The sequence below is a fragment of the Artemia sp. Qi Xiang Cuo genome, chromosome 15 (assembly GCF_049724085.1).
Source record: "Artemia sp. Qi Xiang Cuo chromosome 15, ASM4972408v1, whole genome shotgun sequence".
NCBI lineage: Eukaryota > Metazoa > Arthropoda > Branchiopoda > Anostraca > Artemiidae > Artemia > Artemia sp. Qi Xiang Cuo.
The window spans coordinates 44,226,187-44,244,790 of record NC_142808.1 but is presented as its reverse complement, the minus strand read 5'-3'; the positions used below and the strand labels follow the sequence as shown (position 1 = coordinate 44,244,790).

At 34.9% G+C, this 18,604-nt stretch overlaps 1 protein-coding gene across 7 annotated transcripts in view; it reads right to left on the bottom strand.

Annotated features, from left to right (window-relative positions):
- The window catches only part of Su(H) (recombining binding protein suppressor of hairless), a 123,650-nt gene that overhangs the window by 2,980 nt on the left and 102,066 nt on the right, over positions 1–18,604 (bottom strand). For 6 of the 7 annotated variants that reach the window (XM_089101800.1, XM_089101804.1, XM_089101807.1 and 3 more), the window contains 4 exons: positions 17,711–17,848; positions 10,052–10,305; positions 9,036–9,191; positions 106–291 (listed from right to left, as the gene is read on the bottom strand). In XM_089101800.1, coding sequence (XP_088957926.1) covers positions 106–291; positions 9,036–9,191; positions 10,052–10,305; positions 17,711–17,848 — 734 coding nt within the window. The remainder of the gene's footprint in view (positions 1–105; positions 292–9,035; positions 9,192–10,051; positions 10,306–17,710; positions 17,849–18,604) is intronic. The other variant, XM_089101806.1, reaches the window with a different exon arrangement.

The following is an 18,604-nucleotide window of genomic DNA, read 5'->3' as shown; positions in this document are numbered from 1 at the left end:
CAGAAGGCAGATAATGAGGAGGTCGGTACCTGCGCCACGCGAACACGATTTTTTTTATAGATGACCGCTTCTTATGTGTGCTTTGTACGTAAAGGAAAAGAATACCTGAGTCGGATGTCGAACCCATTGCCATCCATTCCGGAAAGCAGAGATATCAGGTACAACGCAGAGCATCGACTCTTCGCATCGGAACATAGTTTCGGCTTCTACATCTCCAAACCATACTTTCAAATTTGGCATAAAATTCTCGCCGGTTAATTCTAACATCGCCACATCTCCACCTCCATTCAACTAGAATAAAGAAATAACAGGAAATTAAATCAAATTCCATGTCATTAGTGCATATATATAATTCTGAATGTGCAGTTGTTCCTGCGGGGATAAGGAGGCCCCGCCAGAAGTCTTGAATGGTCTCCAGGCAGGTGCATTCAATGAGGGAGGGGTAGAGGGAGGGAGCGGGGCGATTAAAAACTCCTTTTTTCATTGAAAAAGCCTTTTTATGGTATTTTAACTGAAAACATTGAAGAATTGCACCCCCTATATTTATAAAAAAAATTATTACCCCCCTCCCAGAATTAAGTGAATTGACGCAACTATTCCAGGACAAATTAGAGATATACATACAAGAATACAAAAAAGCAAGAAAAAAACTTGAGTTTTAAGCATAGAAAAATTCAATATAACTGAATCCTATCTTTTGGCAAAATCTTCGTATTATTGGCCTTCAGAAAGACACAATCTGTCTGATGACTCTTTTGATATTTAAAAACGAATTAACCTTATATCTATCGAGAGAGTACAAAATTTCGACATTGATTAGGAACTTTTTTTGTTTCTATCGAAGATTGGATGTCTAAAAAACAAAACAAAAAAAAAACTATCTTTTGTTTACAATTGCTTCTTATTAACAGTCAACAAACCTAAAACCCATTTTTTTCAATTTGTCAACGGTCTTTAAAAATTGTTGTGCAACACACAGCCTTTTAATTACCCAGTTTGGTATGAATGTTTTCCGTTAAAGAATCGGCGGTGATTATAATGACTATGAGTAGCATAGGCTTAATCAAACCGCTAGTGATATTTTATTATAATGGTATTTTTCAACAAATACCAAAATGGGTATTTTCAAAGGAAGTAAGAGCCCCCCCTCCCCCTCCCCCGTAATTGGCGCCACCACCAACAGCAGAGCCTGTCGGATGACAAATATAAAAGAAAAAAAACAGTTTTATAAACTCTTTTGCGCAAAGCCGAAAAAATATTCTCTTCCCGTCAAAACATAATCTAAGTCCCGTTATCCCCCCCCCCAAAAAAAAAACAATTTTAAGTTTAAAATCCCCCCTAAAGCCGTGAGACAAAAAAAAAATTGCATATAAAAAATCGTTACCATTTTATTTAAAACTGTTGACAGTATATATTTTGAGTAATATTCACTTCAGGTTTCCGGTACAGTTGTATATTGTCATGGGGTTGTTTTTCAGAGCTGAAAATAGTGATTGGCTAGGAGTTACGGATCACACAGGTAGATATTTTCAGCACACTTTTAGACTGTTTTATATTAGTTGGACGCTTTAATTTTATTTCTTGCCTTTTAACTTTTATGGTTTCCTTTGTGGTTTAGTCTTTAGCCGCTTTCTTCCTTCTTTCAGCATTACTGTTGACTTTTAGTTTTTTAAATGAATATACCAAACATTAATATTTTTTATAACTGGGAGAGTCCCCAATTTCAGTATCGGTCCGAAGGATTTCTTGACCCAATTTTTTAATTGTGCATATAAAAATGTCTTTTTTGGCTCTCTAATCCCTCACCGATTTGAAAAATCATCCTTATTATATTTAGTTTCCCCGGAGTTATTTAAACAATAACTCCGGTTATCCTTTAGGGTACATCTTGATAAATGCTAGGAATAAAATTGAGCGTAAAAGCAAACTTTTTTGGTTCCCTACCTCCTCCTCATCACTGGAAAAATACCACCCTTCTTCATTACTTCAAACCCCCTTCCCTGAATAACTATCTGAACAGTTTCGCACAAACGTAAAATTTTCCAAATTTTATTCTTTCCGGAGAGTCTGCTGAACCCCCTCCGCCCATGGGTCATTCCCAAAAAAGCCAAGTCTATTTTACACAGTATATTTGACATCCCCCGTGGTACTAGCGTCGAATGTCACATACTACTATAAGATATACATGGGTTGTAACTTTTATTCGGGGGGGGTGGGGGTATAAAATAACTTGACAAGATGCGACAAAAAATTCGTTTACATGTATATTTGTTACTGTGTGAGTCAGACAATTTTTTTTAGGGTGGGTTCAAACCGGTTTACCCCTCTGGCCTCCTTCTGAATACGGTCCTGAAATTCACTCAAATGACAACTATAAGATCATTGATGGCAAGCAGTCTATGATGAACCCCTAACATTAATTTCTTATTTATTGTTCAGGCTCATGCATGTTTACATATCTTACGTTCACACGGCTCATTTTCTCATTAGCAACGGGAACATCAACCTGGAAAATTGGCCTCTTCCTTCCTCACATAAAACTCAAAATCTTTTAATTCATAAAAATTTTCCATTTTCTCACGGTGATATATATGTCGCTCTCTCCAGTATCTTTTTAGTCAAAACAAGGGGTCATACACTGAATTGCTTCTTGTACACCAAGGTTGTCTAGATTTAAAGAAATTATTTGTTCCAGGGAGAGGGAGAGAGGAGAGTAAAAGACATCCAAAGACAATAGGATAAAAAATTTGAAATGGGAGGGGGGTCCTTCAGACCGATATTAGGACCTCCCCCTGTTCGCACCTGTTTTAACGTGGGTTTCAACGGTTTTGAGTTAGATGCACTATATGTCGTTTTGGGATATGCTCTATTAGGTTGTGAGGTGTGTAATTTACTAGATATATTGTCTTTTCGACTTATCCTTATTCAAAAAACAATATATCTTCTGTAGTTAGTAATTTCCTTGAAACCGCATTCAGAGTGAGGGGTTACCCGGTCCCGCTACCAAAAAAAAAAAAAAAAATACTGGACTCGGCCCAGAATTTTTACGTGCCATCAAACTGCTGCTGTTCACTTTTTCTTTGGAGGCAATGCTTTTCGGTTTCGAACAGCCGAGATTAAAGCTGAATCTACAACCGAAAGTGTATAAGCAGACACATACTCATTTTTTTTATTTTTGGGGGGGGGGGGGGGGGTTGCGCAGAGGACAACTCGACAAAGGCGAACTATAGGGTAAATATGTCCCATTACAGAACACACTAGACAAAATTCGGGATTCTGGGGACGGATGTGAATCCCCCCCCCCGTTTCTGTGCCTGTATAAAAGAAACTATTTCTTGTGCACCTGTGACATTCAGTGCCCAACCCGTTGATTTGATGTGAAAAATCAACTGGGAAGTTTAAACGGAAGTAAGTTGATTTCATAACAAGTCAAGCGAGGTCGTTTATTGCTGTAAGAAGGGGGTAATCTACAGGGGGGATGCTATGCATCAACTTGAGCAAGAACTTTGACAACCATTTATCTCTAAGTTCATAGTTTTTGACGTTTTATTTTAAGCAAGGAAAACAGAAAAGAAAGTGGAAAAATTGCCGCTATCGAAGTCAAATCTGTCAAGCTAAGCATAGCAAAATAATAAAAAAAAAACATTTTTTTCCAGATGAAAGTAAAAAGCGATATTGAAACTTCAAAAAAAATTTCGTATTTGATGGGGCTGTCCCCTTCTCAAACCCCTTCTCAATAAGTGATTCCATTCGCGAAGCATTGTGGACAAGGTCATATCCAGGGGGGGGGGGTTACCGGAAAATTTTGAAACATACGTGAAAAAAAAAATAATTCCAAAAGAAAATATCACAAACTGTCATTTTGAATCAATCCAGCCCCATTGTATGTGCAATAAGAATGAAATTTAGTTATGAGATGAGGTAGGAAAAATGGAATTTAGGGGTTCTCAAAGTAAGGTTGAGAAAGCTTCGGAAGGATTTCTTTCTCTAGTCTTATGATATTCTTACACAAAAAGTCAACTTTTATTTTGAATTTATGTGCATAATAGAAAGGTTTTATGTGCCACTTTACATCAGCTGTTATCTTACACCTGTCAAGTAGAACATTTTATAGCTGAGATTAATCGCTGGCCAGCATATGATATTTTTAGGAAAATATTGTCTTAAAATTTTATTCACATGAGAATTTCTGATCCAGCTAACTGTCCACCTGTTGTCAAATATTGTCAACAATCTCCATTTCGTGGTCAAATAACTATCCAACGAGGCAATTTAGACAGGACAAAAATGGGCAAAACCACGAGGTTGGCAATCTCCAAAATTCAGCCTCTTAAGTTAATATTCCTTCCTTGACTGGTCAAGCCCGTAGGATTTGAGTGTGTGGTCAGTCGATCCCACGGGAAAATTTTATAAATATTCTCACAGCTTAAAGTACCCTTTGTTAGATTAGTTAGACCGCAAAGAATGTAAAAAATCGATGGAATGCTCAATCGCGTGTGACTAATAACTTGCACGGTAACTATGAGTAAGCGGTACTCATTTTGACTTCCGAAATCGTTCCTATATCCGCCAATGACGTATACGACGGAGCAACCGTGGTGATCACCCCCCCCCCTGGCTTAGGAGCAATTTATATTTCTTCAATTTCAAGTTACGTTTTTCTTCTCGGCCGTGATAAAAAGCAAATCATACGACTGTTCTTTGAATATTTAATATTTACATTTTCCGACGGTTTTGTGTCTTTGTGATTTGTGAGAAATGGTTGAAGTTCCGTCTAGGTTTACTGATCACCGTAATGGATGTGTCCAGATAGATTTTGTCCTTTATCAAGTGCATAGCACGTGGCGAGGGGTGCCCCCTTTCAGAAATCACGTACAACAGGTGCCGCATGCCAGGCGTGACAGAAGTGCGCCAAGCGTAGCGGAACTGTGTGGCACACGTTACGTTCTCATATGTACACCAGCTGGCGGAATGTAGCCACCCCTCGGTGCGTTGTGGTGCTTCATAATATTTGAAATATACTAAATGGGTGCCAGTGCGTCTGTTTTATGTACAGAGGGTAACAATATATTATTACTACTATTTACACAAATCGGTCGAGAAATAAGAGTCAGCGACTGCGAAGCATTCTGTCCAGGTTTAAGTGCTAATACCCTTCAAAAGAAAGAAAAATCACCGTTTCAGGGGGGAATTTTAGAAAGAATTGATACTAAATGCTAAACAGAATACTTGGTTTTGAGGTTACATTTTCTCTTCTAATTCAGCCTAGATTTTTTATTTAGAAATTTAAAATAATCGTATTATTGTAAACTTATCCTTGATGGTCATCAGCGATTTCAACAATAAACTGTAATTTTTAGAAGTTTACCTTCATCAACCAAATACGAAGACATACTAAGAAACAGGGATCTCGAATTTAAATAAATTGCCACCAAGTAGAAACTATGCAGAAGACTAATTTTTAGTCTAGTTAACGCTAGCAAACAAAACAGTAGCAACCTAAACATTTCTTAGCCCAATACGCTATCCAAAACTAAATTTTTACAATAAAGTCAAATTTTAAAAATTTAACCTGTTTTTCATAAGAAAAATCCAAAAATATTAAACAATTTAGCAATAAGTGAATAATTCTTGCTACTGCCGATGTAGCCTTACATATGAGCACACCATGTCCGTGCAAGTCACAGTAGACAGAATATACGGTATCGACAAAGGCTATACTCTCCGTTAAAAAAATGTGAAACATATTTAAAACCACACAACATTCATACTCCGCCTTTGCGCATGCGCGATAACGATGTACACATCACGAGAAGCCTATGGAAAAATCTGTTTTTTTTTGTCCAACGACTAACAACTAAACTGAGGTTCTGACGTATATTCCCAGGGTCAGTACGCGCGGTATCAAATGTGTTTCATGTTTGGACAAGTATTCACAGAGCCATGTTTCGCAAGTATTCACCGACAAACTGAGGCAAACAGGGAGGGAAAGGGACTAATAAAGGGTTTTACTGAGGTGTCGCCGATTTCCAGAACCCAGACGTACTAGGTGGCCTGTACCAATAGCGGGGAAAGTGAGCTAGGTGCAATAAAACTGTACCAAACGTTGTGGGGCCTCTGCCTGAAGTTGCGGAACTGTGCAGCACACACGGCACACAAAGCTGCAAACCAAGTAAGGGAAAGTGGGCGGCCCCTCGGGTTTTTCGTCTTGTGAGTAGGATACCACTGCATCATTCTCATGGAAGATTTTCTTTCTCCGTCTAGGCCTCTTTATTGCAGAATGATCTAATCTAATATTACAAATAGGATATCCAACGTCAGAATAAATATATATTTTATGTAAATTTGGCTTTTCACTAGCACTTGTCGAGAAGAGAAACTTCCCTTGTGAAACCTTTGAAATAATCAAGAAATGATATATATATATATATATATATATATATATATATATATATATATATATATATATATATATATATATATATATATATATATATATATATATATATATATATATATATCAAGGCTCTTCTATAATTATATCATTTTCAAGTGAAGCACAGAAACAACTAAAAACTGAGCGAGAGGGGGAGGTAGATAATTTCGGAGACCACACTGCCTTTCCATGACGATAAAATAAAAATTCAAAATAGGGATAAAATCCTTTTTAATAGACAGTGTAAAATAAATTTCACAAAAAATACCAAATATTCCGGTCACATATACAGTGACCGTCATCAGTAGTAAAACTGATGAGGGGGAGGAGAGGGAGGAAAAAAACATTTTAAGTTCTCGTTTTTATAAGCTAAAATAATGGCTCGACCGAGGGTCGAGTTCCCATTAAGTTAGAATTAAAATTAAGGATAAGATACATTAGTTAGTTTCAGCTGTAAAGGAGAAAAAAAAGAAAAGACAGAGAGAGAGAGAGAAAGAGAGAGAGAGAGAGAGAAGGAGAAAGAAAGAGAGATATCAATGATGAATTCTTGCTATAGATGAATTCACAGTTATTCACTACATCTGTCCCAAAATATCACAAAACACCAAGATATATCACAAGCTTATTTGAGTCGTGGGAAAGTCCCACGAATCGCAAGTAAATGAGAACTCCATTGGGTAAGCAAACCACAATTAAATTATCTTTTACACCCAATTACTAACTATTTACATGGGTTGGTCTGATATGAATTTGATATATTACAAAACTTAAAAGATGACATTTTATCTTGTATGTCAGCTGCGGCTATACAAAAAGGGAAGAAAGAAAGGAAAGAGTGGATCGCAAAACTTTATAAGAGAGCGGTGAGGAGAAACAGGGAGTGAGGTGCTTAAAAAGCGCGTTTTGTTTGGACTGAGAATAGATATTAAGAACAGAGAGATGGCTTGGGACCCTGTTCCCCTCCGACACTCAACCGAAGGGTCTGAGTGGTCCTCGCTTAGAATAAATAGCTCTTTCGAAAGGACAATTGCCTCTCTTCTTCAACGCTATAAGAGAAAGTTAGAAAGACTACTGTTACTGATCTAATATTTTCTGAGTAACATTGCTTTTTGCTAAATTTAACAAATGAAAATATAGTGAAAACGGGTATAATATTTTAAACAAAGCAGTGGATAAAAAAAAAAGCAACAGACTTTAAATAATAAAGAAATCCAAACATTTCGACTTCACGTCCGGAAGTCTCTATCAACGAAACAAAAACGAAAAAAACATAAAACACAATGAACTAAGCTAAATTAAACAGAGCATACAAAGAAAAGGAAAAAAGCCAAATCAATTTCATTTGGAAAATACAGTTGAAGTTTCCATTAAAAAGAAAAACAATAGATAAATACAAAAATTAAAAATATTATAAAGAAACCAAAATATCTCTAACGATTTTTTTAAGGTGCAAATCGAGTGGCATTCGAGCCTATTAAGGAAGACTATTCCATACGACAAGATAAGCGTGCAAGAGGCAGTGGGTGTATATTGGATGGCATTCTTGAGCCAATTCAGCAGCTGTTCCGTAGGACAAGATAAGTCAGCAAGGGGTAGTAGGTCGGGTGGGTGGCAGTGGGCGCACATGAGCGGCATTCTTAAGCTAATTCAGGAAGACTGTTGCGGCACGCCACAACAACGTATAGCCTAAGATACGCCGACAAGGGGTCGAGTTCCGATTTAAAGTCATTCTAATTTCATTTGAGTCCTGTTGATCTTTAGTTCCATGCTGTATGACTTGGAATGCAGGAGGCAAAAAAAAAAAAAAAAAAAAAAAAAAAAAAAAAAAAAAAAAAAAAACACTATTAAGGAAATGACAAGTAGCCAGCCCTCAATGATTACCCGTCGACAACCAAGCCGGAGCAAAGTGCCATACACAAGAAACAATGTAAAAAACAATTCTACTTGGCTCAGAGACATCGACAACACAGGAAGCATAAAAAAAAACAAGGGAACAAACGCGTGGCACTTTAGATGACTAGGGCGAAGACGGAGCGATAGCATGAGAAGTAATTAGGGGATTGGAACCTGATCGTATCAGGGAAGTGGAATTTGAATTCCATTGGTCTTGAGTCACAAGCTCTATAGGCGGGAATACAGGAGAAAACAACAACCGAAAAGGAGAACACACACAAACACACTAAAAGAAAACGAAAACGCAGCAACCCTTCACTGAAAACCCACCGAAAACCAGGACAGAGCAAAGTTCCATCCGCAATAAACAGTACAACACACAATTCCAAATTGGCCAAACGAGTGATACTTTAGATGACTAAGGCGGAGGTGGAGCGGCATTATCAGAACCAAACAGGGGATTGGAGTCTGACCTAACTGGACAGAAAGGAATCCGAATTTTACTGCGTTATGAAGATGGTATGTAGAATAGTCAAGAGACGAGTGAGGGACAAGTTCAAAGGGGGAGAGGAACATCACCGTGTGACTGTGTACTTTTATCTCTATGGTTATGGCACCATAACCGGGAGTGTTCTTCTATTGGCTTATTGAAAATTTTTTCGAACGATTATAGACAAATGAAGCAAAAAAATCGAAGATAACTTACATGTAAACTATGTACAATAGGCACAGGAGTGATAGGAGTTCGAACAGGGCCCATTCCTTCGAAGAACTGATATTCTGCTTTATCTGTACTAATTATTGTCCAGGCGGCTCCATCATTTATCATCTCTTTATTCGGCTCCTTTGGACATGGCGTTGCCTGAAAATTTAATAACTAAATAAGCAAAAAATCAGGAAAAAAAGTGCCACTCAAAATGGTAACTATAAGATTCGTTTTCGTGAAATAAGTCATTTTATCTTATAAAAATGGATGAGAAAAGGGCTATGCCCAGAAACAATACCCATCAAATCAATTAATAATTATGAATAAATAAAATTCAAATGTATAAATAAAATCAAATATATAAATAAAAATCAATATATAATATTCAATAAATAAATATCGCTTTCACGACTAAAGGTCGTATCTGACATTTTCAAACTTCTGATATAAACTGCTAAAAAATGTTTACTATGCTGTTTACAAAGGGAGAATCAGCAGGGAAATGTAGGTGTAATCACTCTTTCAACTGATTTGTAAATTCCTTCGTACCATATTTGTATGTGTACTTAACAAGTGACTTTTTTTTGCTTTTTAAAAGGCCCTTTTCGGAAAAGCTGTGCTAACAAATATAAGACAACATAAGATCTATTACTGATAAAACGACTATCATAAGCCCAAATGGACCGCTTTCCCATTTTAGCCTCAATAAACAAAAAAGAACCTAAAACAAACAATAACAAAAAATATAAAAAGGTTAAAAATTAAAATAAGTTGTGATCTTCCCATAACATGTAATGCTTTGATAAGAGATCAGATTAAACGACAGAAATCTAAACGCCAACAACAACTTTCCCGGAAATTTCAGAAAAAACATTTTGCCCTGGAAAGAGACATATACAGATTCAATGGAATTTACATAATCAGAAATTGTGAATTCTACAGATCCCCCCCCCCCTGACCTCTGCATTGTTTGGAAAAACCTTAATAAGCTAAAGAAAAAGGAAAGAAATTTTTACCTGGAACTGAATTATCCTTTCTTGAGAGAGACACAGGTACATTCTATCAGTGTCTTTCATATAGAAGGCACATTTATGTAACTGGGAAACTGGGTCATCTGCATCTAAAACTGACATCTGTTTGTCTACCTTCCGTATCACAAGTCGGGGTAGGGCCATGCCCGTTACACTACAGACTAGTTTCACCGTAGCACCATAATGTATATAGCCATCTTTGACAGTGAACTCTTCTGATTCTGATTCCATATCATCTACTGGAATAAAATAATGTTTATTCACTGGTAACTGGAAATGTGCAAGATGCATAACCAAAATAATTGCCATCTTAAAAATCTAAATTAAAATCTTAACCTTCTTTAAATGAGAACATTGGCCATTTTTTACTATGAACTCTTCTGATTTGACTCCTCAACTTTTTTGACTTCGTCAACTAGAAAGAAATTTCGTTTCTCCACTGTTTTTTTTTTTTTTTTCGTGGCTGTAGAGCCTATGCTGTAGAGACTATGTATAGACTATGTAGTCTATACAGTATATATGCAGTCTATACATATATATGTGTATAGACTATGTGTATATGTGTATATACATATGTGCATAGTCTATACATATGTGTATAGACTATGTAGAGACTGTATGTGTGGCTGTAGAGACTATGTTGAAGTGTTTATTTGTTGTTGTAAATCTATGGATTGAATAAATTGATTGATTACTTTATTCACTATAAAAGAAGGCTGAAAAGAAAATTTGAAGGCTGAAAAGAAAAAAAAGAAGGCTGAAAACCACTCAAAATCCTTATGATCATAAAATCATAAATTAAATTTAAAATCAAAATTATATAAAACGTAAAAACTCAAAATATGAAATATTAACAATCTGCCATTGACTGGAAAGAAATAAGTATATCTACTGATGAAAAGAAAGATTCATGCGTCGATTGTTGCAATTTTACTTGAACTTTGAACTAGCTCGCGGCACCGCAGGAGAAAATGGCCCAATCCGCCTCCGGCCAATTTTTCTTTACCTCAGTTCTTCCCCTACGTTACCAACAGTTACTTCCCCCAGTGGCAGACAGTTTGCTCTCAACTGGATCCATAACCTTATAAATTTAACCGGAATATTCAACTTAAAACAGACTTCCGGTTCATATCTAGGTTTAACTTGACTGTATAATACTAAATTCTTGGATAGACCTAGTTCACATCCCCGTTTCTGGATTTCTTGCTCTTCTAGTCTTGCTCTAATGAGTCTCAAAAGACCTGTTATATCATTCTTGGACCCATTCCATCATTCCCTAAATACGGAAAAAAAAATGCACGCTCCTCAAAAAGAGAAAGAAGAAGACGAACGAAGAAGAAAAAAGAATAGAAAAGGAAAAAAATAAAAAGAAAGAAAGCAAAAAAAGTAGTAACCTGAGACAAGGATGGGGACAACCAAATAATTTATAATAACCCCACACTGTAGGTTGAAAGAACTATCTTCTTCTAACTCATTTTGCATGTGGACAAAGGCATTGATTCACTCACTATAATTCAAGTAAATTGTATTTCTTCTATAGTTAAGAATTACCAACTCTTGGATCGACGAAATTGGCGCAATCAAATTTTAGTCTCACTTTCACTCTCACTCTTCTCTAGTTTTATTTCAATATCAGGGTCATACGCAACGGGGACTAAGCTCCCCCTGAAATCCTAAATTCCCACATTTTTGGGCACTTCTTATTCAAATTAGGATTTGTTTTTACTATTATTACCCCCTCGCTAAAAGAAAATCCTGGATACATGTTTGGTCAGCTCCAAATGTAAATGAGAATTATATTTGCGTCTGATGTTTTAAAACATCTGAAACAATTCCCAACAACCGCTTATTGAGATGCATTCAAAAGAGAGAATCGGCGGGACAATATATGTTTGATCACCTTCAATTTTTCTGGTCTATATTATCCTGCTGATATTCCCTTTGAGAATAGCTTAGCAAGCAGCTTTTGTCATTACCTCAGACGTATGATAATGTCAGATACACCCTTCAGGATAAGATTTTGTTTTTAAAGTTCATTAAAAATAGCTCATCTTTAGTGAATTTTCCTTAGTTAGACTCCCTCTTTCTGAACAAGTCCCTCCAAAAGGGAATACCAGTCAAACCCCTGTTGGGATATATTTATTTGAGATAACCCCCCTCCCCGGCCCTTTCCCCCAAGGAAATCCTGTCAAAATTTTTGAGATGGTCATTTGATTTAACATGGTTGAAACGTCCAATAACTATGCCTCTGGGGGTAACATGGCCCCACACAGCCCATGGGGAAAGGGCTTTTAAAACATGCGAAATAATTGCCATAAACCGCTTGTTGAGCTGCATTCAAAGGAAGAGTCATCAGGGCAATCCATATTTAATTGCAATTCCATTCTTCTGGTCCACACAGAGAGGCGGTTTAGGGGAGGGACAGAGGGGGCACTTGTCCCGAGCGCAGGAGCTTTAGGGGCGCAAAATTTCAAGAAAAAAATCTAACAGTGTTAATCATTTTGTAATTTTAAAGTTTTATTCTTATTAAAATAAAGTAGAGAGCACATTTAATAAAAAAATAAACATCATGTGAAAAATAAAAATAAAGAAGTAATAATAATTAAAATTACCACATTTAAATAATTAATAATAATTAAAAAGTTTAAATGATAAATTAGAAATAATTTTGTTAATAAATTATCAATTAATTAATAAATTGAAAATAATTTGTTAATAAATAAAAATTTGGTCTGACAATTTTGTAAGAGAAAGGGGGGGGGGGCCCTAATCAAGATTTTGGCCAAAACGCAAGTAAGGCCAGAACTGCCATTGTTTGTTCCTCCCTTTGAGAACAGCTTAGCTTTTTAGCTTTGAGAACAAGTTTTGGTCATTATGTCAGATGTATGATAATATCATATACGACCTTTAGCCGAAACGGCGACAAAATATGCATGACATAATTCAGGCTGATTGTTTCTCAGTTATTGAAAGCATCTTATGAATGCCAAAGCGGGCAATTTACAAGGATTCCGCTATCAATTAGCATGTCATCTTGGCGGAATAACCCATGTTGTGGGTGCACCAGTTTCGCACGCTCTTCTCCCATTTTTAAATTCAAGTCATTTTGTTTCAACAGTATCTAATTAAAATCACGAGCCTCTCAGTCAATGAACATTCTCACATGCTTGGTGGCAGTTCACACGGCTCTTTTACGCTGATTGACTTCCATATCGTGGGACTGTTTTCTGGCAAGGTTATATCCCGTAGTCAAAACTTTTTTTTTTTTTGAAATTGCTATTTTTAGAAGCCAACCATTTATCTGACAGCATTAAACACTGTATTTCAAATTGGCCCGCCGTAATTTTTTTTTTTCCATTTCGTTCACTGTTTTCTGGCAAGGTGATATCCCTAAAAAAAAATTTCTTCGAAATAAAATGACTATTCTTAGAAGTGAACAACACTGAACATTGTACTCTACATTGGCCTGCCGTAGTTTTTTGTTTATTTTTTAATATTAGGGGACTTTTTTTCTGGCAAGGCTATATCCCTAAGTCAAATTATTTTCGAAAAAAATGACTATTCTTAGAAGTAAACCACTTATCTGACAACATTGAGCACTGTATTTCACATTGACCTGCCGTAGTTTTTTCTTCTTATTTTTTAATGTCGTGGGACTTTTCTGACATTTTTATATCATGTAGTCACAACTTTAAATTGTAGTCACAATTTGTAAAAAAATTCTCTTTGTAGAAGTAAACAATTTATCTGACAACATTGAACAATGTATTTCAGATTGGCACGCCGTATTTGTTTCTTTTTTATTGTGGGCCTCTTTCCTAAGATTATATTCCGTATTTAAATTTCCTTTTTGCAAAACAAATTACTGTTTTTAGAAATAAATTACTTATTTAACAACACTGAGCACTGTATTTCACACTGACCAGCCGTAATTTTATGTAGTTTCTTTTTTTTTCTTTTTAACTGAATCACCTTTTTGGTGAACTTTGCTGAACTGAGTAATATCTAGTTGAAGGGTGACTTTAGTTTTAGAGAAATATCCTCGAAATATAAGCAGAAATGTTAAATAAGATTAATGCCCCAAAATTTGTTTTTGCGCTGGGATTTTTTTTTTATACTAAATCACCTTTTTGGTGAACTTTGCTGAACTGAGTAATATCTAGTTGAAGGGTGACTTTAGTTTTAGAGAAATATCCTCGAAATATAAGTAGAAATGTTAAATTAGATTAATGCCCCAAAATTAGTTTTTGCGCTGGGATTTTTTTTTATACTAAATCATCGTTTTAGTATCCATAAGTAAAGAAAAACGACCCTTATTTTTTTACCTATTAAATTTTATATGGACTTCAATTAATATTCGAACATACATGATAACACTTGAAAAAAAGCTATTTTTAAAAGTTAACCACTTATCTGACAATAGTTGTTTAATGTCCCCTGGATTTTAAGGGAGGCAACAAGCCTGAAGGCTCAATTCCCCTCAGTGGCGGTTCTGGCCTCTTTTGCACACGATCAAAATCTTGATTTTATCCCTCCCCCTGTCTCCCTAAAAATTTTCAGGTGAAATTTTACAAAATTAATTTGAATCAATTAATTATTATTATTTATTTTTTTAGTTTATTTTATTATTTAGTTAATAATTTATGAACTATTTTTGTTATTAACTGTGCCCTCTACGTTGTTTTAATAAAAATTAAATTTCAAAATTACAAATTATTTATTTAAAATTTTGCACCCATATTATTCTGTACATGGGCACTGTCCCCCACACCCTAAAACCACCTCTGTTCCCCCTGCATATGTACCTCAACTTGGACCTTCGTTTCTGTACAAAAATGTTAATCTGCATGGGCACCAGACCAAGAACACACGTAGTCCCCCCCCCCCATTGCAATGATACATTTTCTTTAATTTCCTGGCACTTCTTGTTCAAATTATTGATTTTTTCATTGTTGGAAAACAATTCCTGTGTATGCTCCTGCGCCAGATGTTTTTGGGAGGGGGGGAGTGTAGCAAGCGAGGGCTGATCATTTTAAATCAGATTTTCAATGTTAGCAAGAGATGAGAAAATTATGGAATACACATTCAAAAAGGAAAATTTCTTCAGAACTAGGTTAAAAAAAAGAAGTCAATTTTGTATCTAGGTGAATTTACTTGTATTTTCATCCCTACCAAGTATGTGCCATAATGACTAATCAGTCACACCAATCGTATAAAACAATAGAAGAAATCATCATTCATAAAAGGAAAGAGAACAACTAATGACTATTAATCAACTGAACTGAAATGGTTTCACTTTCAGTATAGTTTACAGAAATGATTACCCACAATTATTTTTGACAGCCACTGACGGTTTTTCTTCTTTTTTTCTTGCTAATGCGCATGAATTTTTTCGAAACTTTTCGCAATACAACGGATTATTTTTCCCGAACTTCTCAAAAAAAAATTGAAAAAATTTTCACAAATAGATGAAAAAAATAAGATATTACCTTCTAATGCCTTACACAAGTCATAATAGAACACAAGACATAGAGCCATATAGCCAAGGATTTATCTGCTTACGCAAGTCATAATAGAACGTAATGTCTACCTTTGCTTAGAACATTTCCTAGAAAACTAGGAGCTACAAAATGCATCAAATAAGAATTACCAGAACCAATAATTTGGGAGATAGGAGGAGGAAGGTAGGAGCTACAAAACGCATCAAATAAGAATTACCAGAACCAATATGGGAGAGAGGAGGAGGTAGGTAGTAGCTACAAAACACATCAAATAAGAATTACCAGAACCAATAATTTAGGAGAGAGGAGGAGGAAGGTAGGAGCTACAAAATGCATCAAATAAAAATTGCTAGAACCAATTATTTGGGAGAGAGGAGGAGGAAAGTAGGAGCTACAAAACGCATCAAATAAGAATTACCAGAACCAATATTTGGGAGAGAGGAGGAGGAAGGTAGGAGCTACAAAACGCACCAAATAAGAATTACCAGAACCAATAATTTGGGAGAGAGGAGGAAGGTAGGAGCTACAAAACGCATCAAATAAGAATGGCCAGAACCAATAATTTGGGAGAGAGGAGGAGGAAGGTAGGAGCTACAAAACCGCATCAAATAAGAACTACCAGAACCAATAGATTGGGAGAGAGGAAGAGGAAGGTAGGAGCTACAAATCGCATCAAATAAGAATTACCAGAACCAATAATTTAGGAGAGAGGAGGAGGAAGGTAGGAGCTACAAAATGCATCAAATAAAAATTGCTAGAACCAATTATTTGGGAGAGAGGAGGAGGAAAGTAGGAGCTACAAATCGCATCAAATAAGAATTACCAGAACCAATAATTTAGGAGAGAGGAGGAGGAAGGTAGGAGCTACAAAATGCATCAAATAAAAATTGCTAGAACCAATTATTTGGGAGAGAGGAGGAGGAAAGTAGGAGCTACAAAACGCATCAAATAAGAATTACCAGAACCAATAATTTGGGCGATAGGAGGAGGAAGGTAGAAGCTACAAAACGCATCAAATAAGAATTACCAGAACCAATAATTTGAGAGAGAGGAGGAGGAAAGTAGGAGCTACAAAACGCACCAAATAAGAATTACCAGAACCAATAATTTAGGAGAGAGGAGGAGGAAGGTAGGAGCTACAAAACGCATCAAATAAAAATTGCCAGAACCAATAATTTGGGAGAGAGGAGGAGGAAGGTAGGAGCTACAAATCGCACCAAGTAAGGTTTACCAGAACCAAAGATTTGGGAGGGAGGAGGAGGAAGGTCAGCGATGTAAATAAAAAAAATGGTTAGTAAATATGGCATAGCTCTACTATAAATTGCCATAAAGCACCAATGACAGTGAAAATGACATCCAATTGTTCGAATTGTATAAATAGAAGCTTACACAACCATATATATCTTGGAAAAATTCGCAAAATCGAGAATCAATTTCTAACGAAATAGATCTCTATATGTAGTTACGGGGGTTTGGTGGTAGCAGCAGTCAAAAAAAAAAAAAAAAAAAAAAAAAAAAAAAAAAAAAAAACGTGGTTAAAAAGTCAGTAAATAAAGCAGCTAAAAAAATCCAATGACAGAAGCCCTTTCGACACAAGTTACAGCTACTTTAGGCTTCTCACCCAAATCAAATGTCTCAGAGGGAACACAAAGTTTAAGATAAAGCACAAAAAATTATGATTGCACTACACTAAAAAAGAGGAAACAAAATTATGCTAGACGAAGAAAATTAACTTCGCTGAAAAACATCAATAGTAGAAACCCCTGAACACCCGAAACCACAAAACTAAGACAACACCATTCCTAATATTTACTACTTATTTTAGATGAGGTATAGGCTGATGAGGTACAAGATTAGAAAATATATAAAAAAAAATCAGTAGGCGGCTTCCACTGCTTTGGGGGGGGGGGGGCGGGGTGGAGAAGTTCTCAGGAACTTTCTTTTTCTTTAGCTTCAGGTAGGTGAAAAAAAAGGTTCAAATAAAACAAAAATAATAAATATTATTTATAATATTTAATATTTAGAAATACTAAAAAACAAATATCAATACTTATTTTATATATTAGAAATAGAAAAATACTAAATATTAAAAATAGAAAAATATTAAAAATTAAAAATACACAATAATAATAAATGGACTTACATAAATGTATTGTAAAGGCTCCCCATTGAGTTGAGCTGGCATGAAAATTATTATTTTCAACATGAAGATACCTAGTCGAGACTGTTTGAGATCGTAATCGATTAAACAAGGCAACCTTCGTCCCACTTGCAATACATACTACAAAAAAGAGAAAAGATTAATAAGATCATGCAAAAACATTTAAAAATTGCAAGTTTTGTTAGGCCAATTTTAAATATTTTTTTTTAATTTGAATAATTTAATCAAATTAAAATTAAATATATCAAATTGGGATCAATTTTAATTAGATAATTAAAAGAATAAAAAAGATTAATAGAAGAAAAGACTAAAATCCTGCAAAAACATTTAAAAATTGCAATTTTTGTTAGATCAACTTTAAATAAAAGTTTTTAATTTGAATAATTTAATCAAAATAAAATTAAATATATTAAATTGAAATCAATTTTAATTAGATAATTAAAAGAATAAAAAAGATTAATAGAAGAAAAGATTAAAATCATGCAAAAACATTTAAAAATTGCAACTTTTTGTTAGGTCAATTTAAAAAAAAATTAATTTGAGTAATTTAACCAAAATGAAACTAAATATATTAATTGGAGTTAATTTTAATTAGATAAATAAAAGAATAAAAAAGAATAATAGAAGAAAATATTAAAATCATCCAAAAACATTTAAAAATTGCAACTTTTGTGAGGCCAATTTTAAATAAATTTTTTTAATTTGAATAATGTAATCAAATTAAAATTAAATATATTAAATTGGAATCAATTTTAATTAAATAATTAAAATAATAAAAAGATTAATAGAATAAAAGATTAAAATCATAGGATAAGTCAATCCATAATCCAAAGTTAAAACCAAGGACTAGTGACCTATAACTTGAAATTCCTGTTG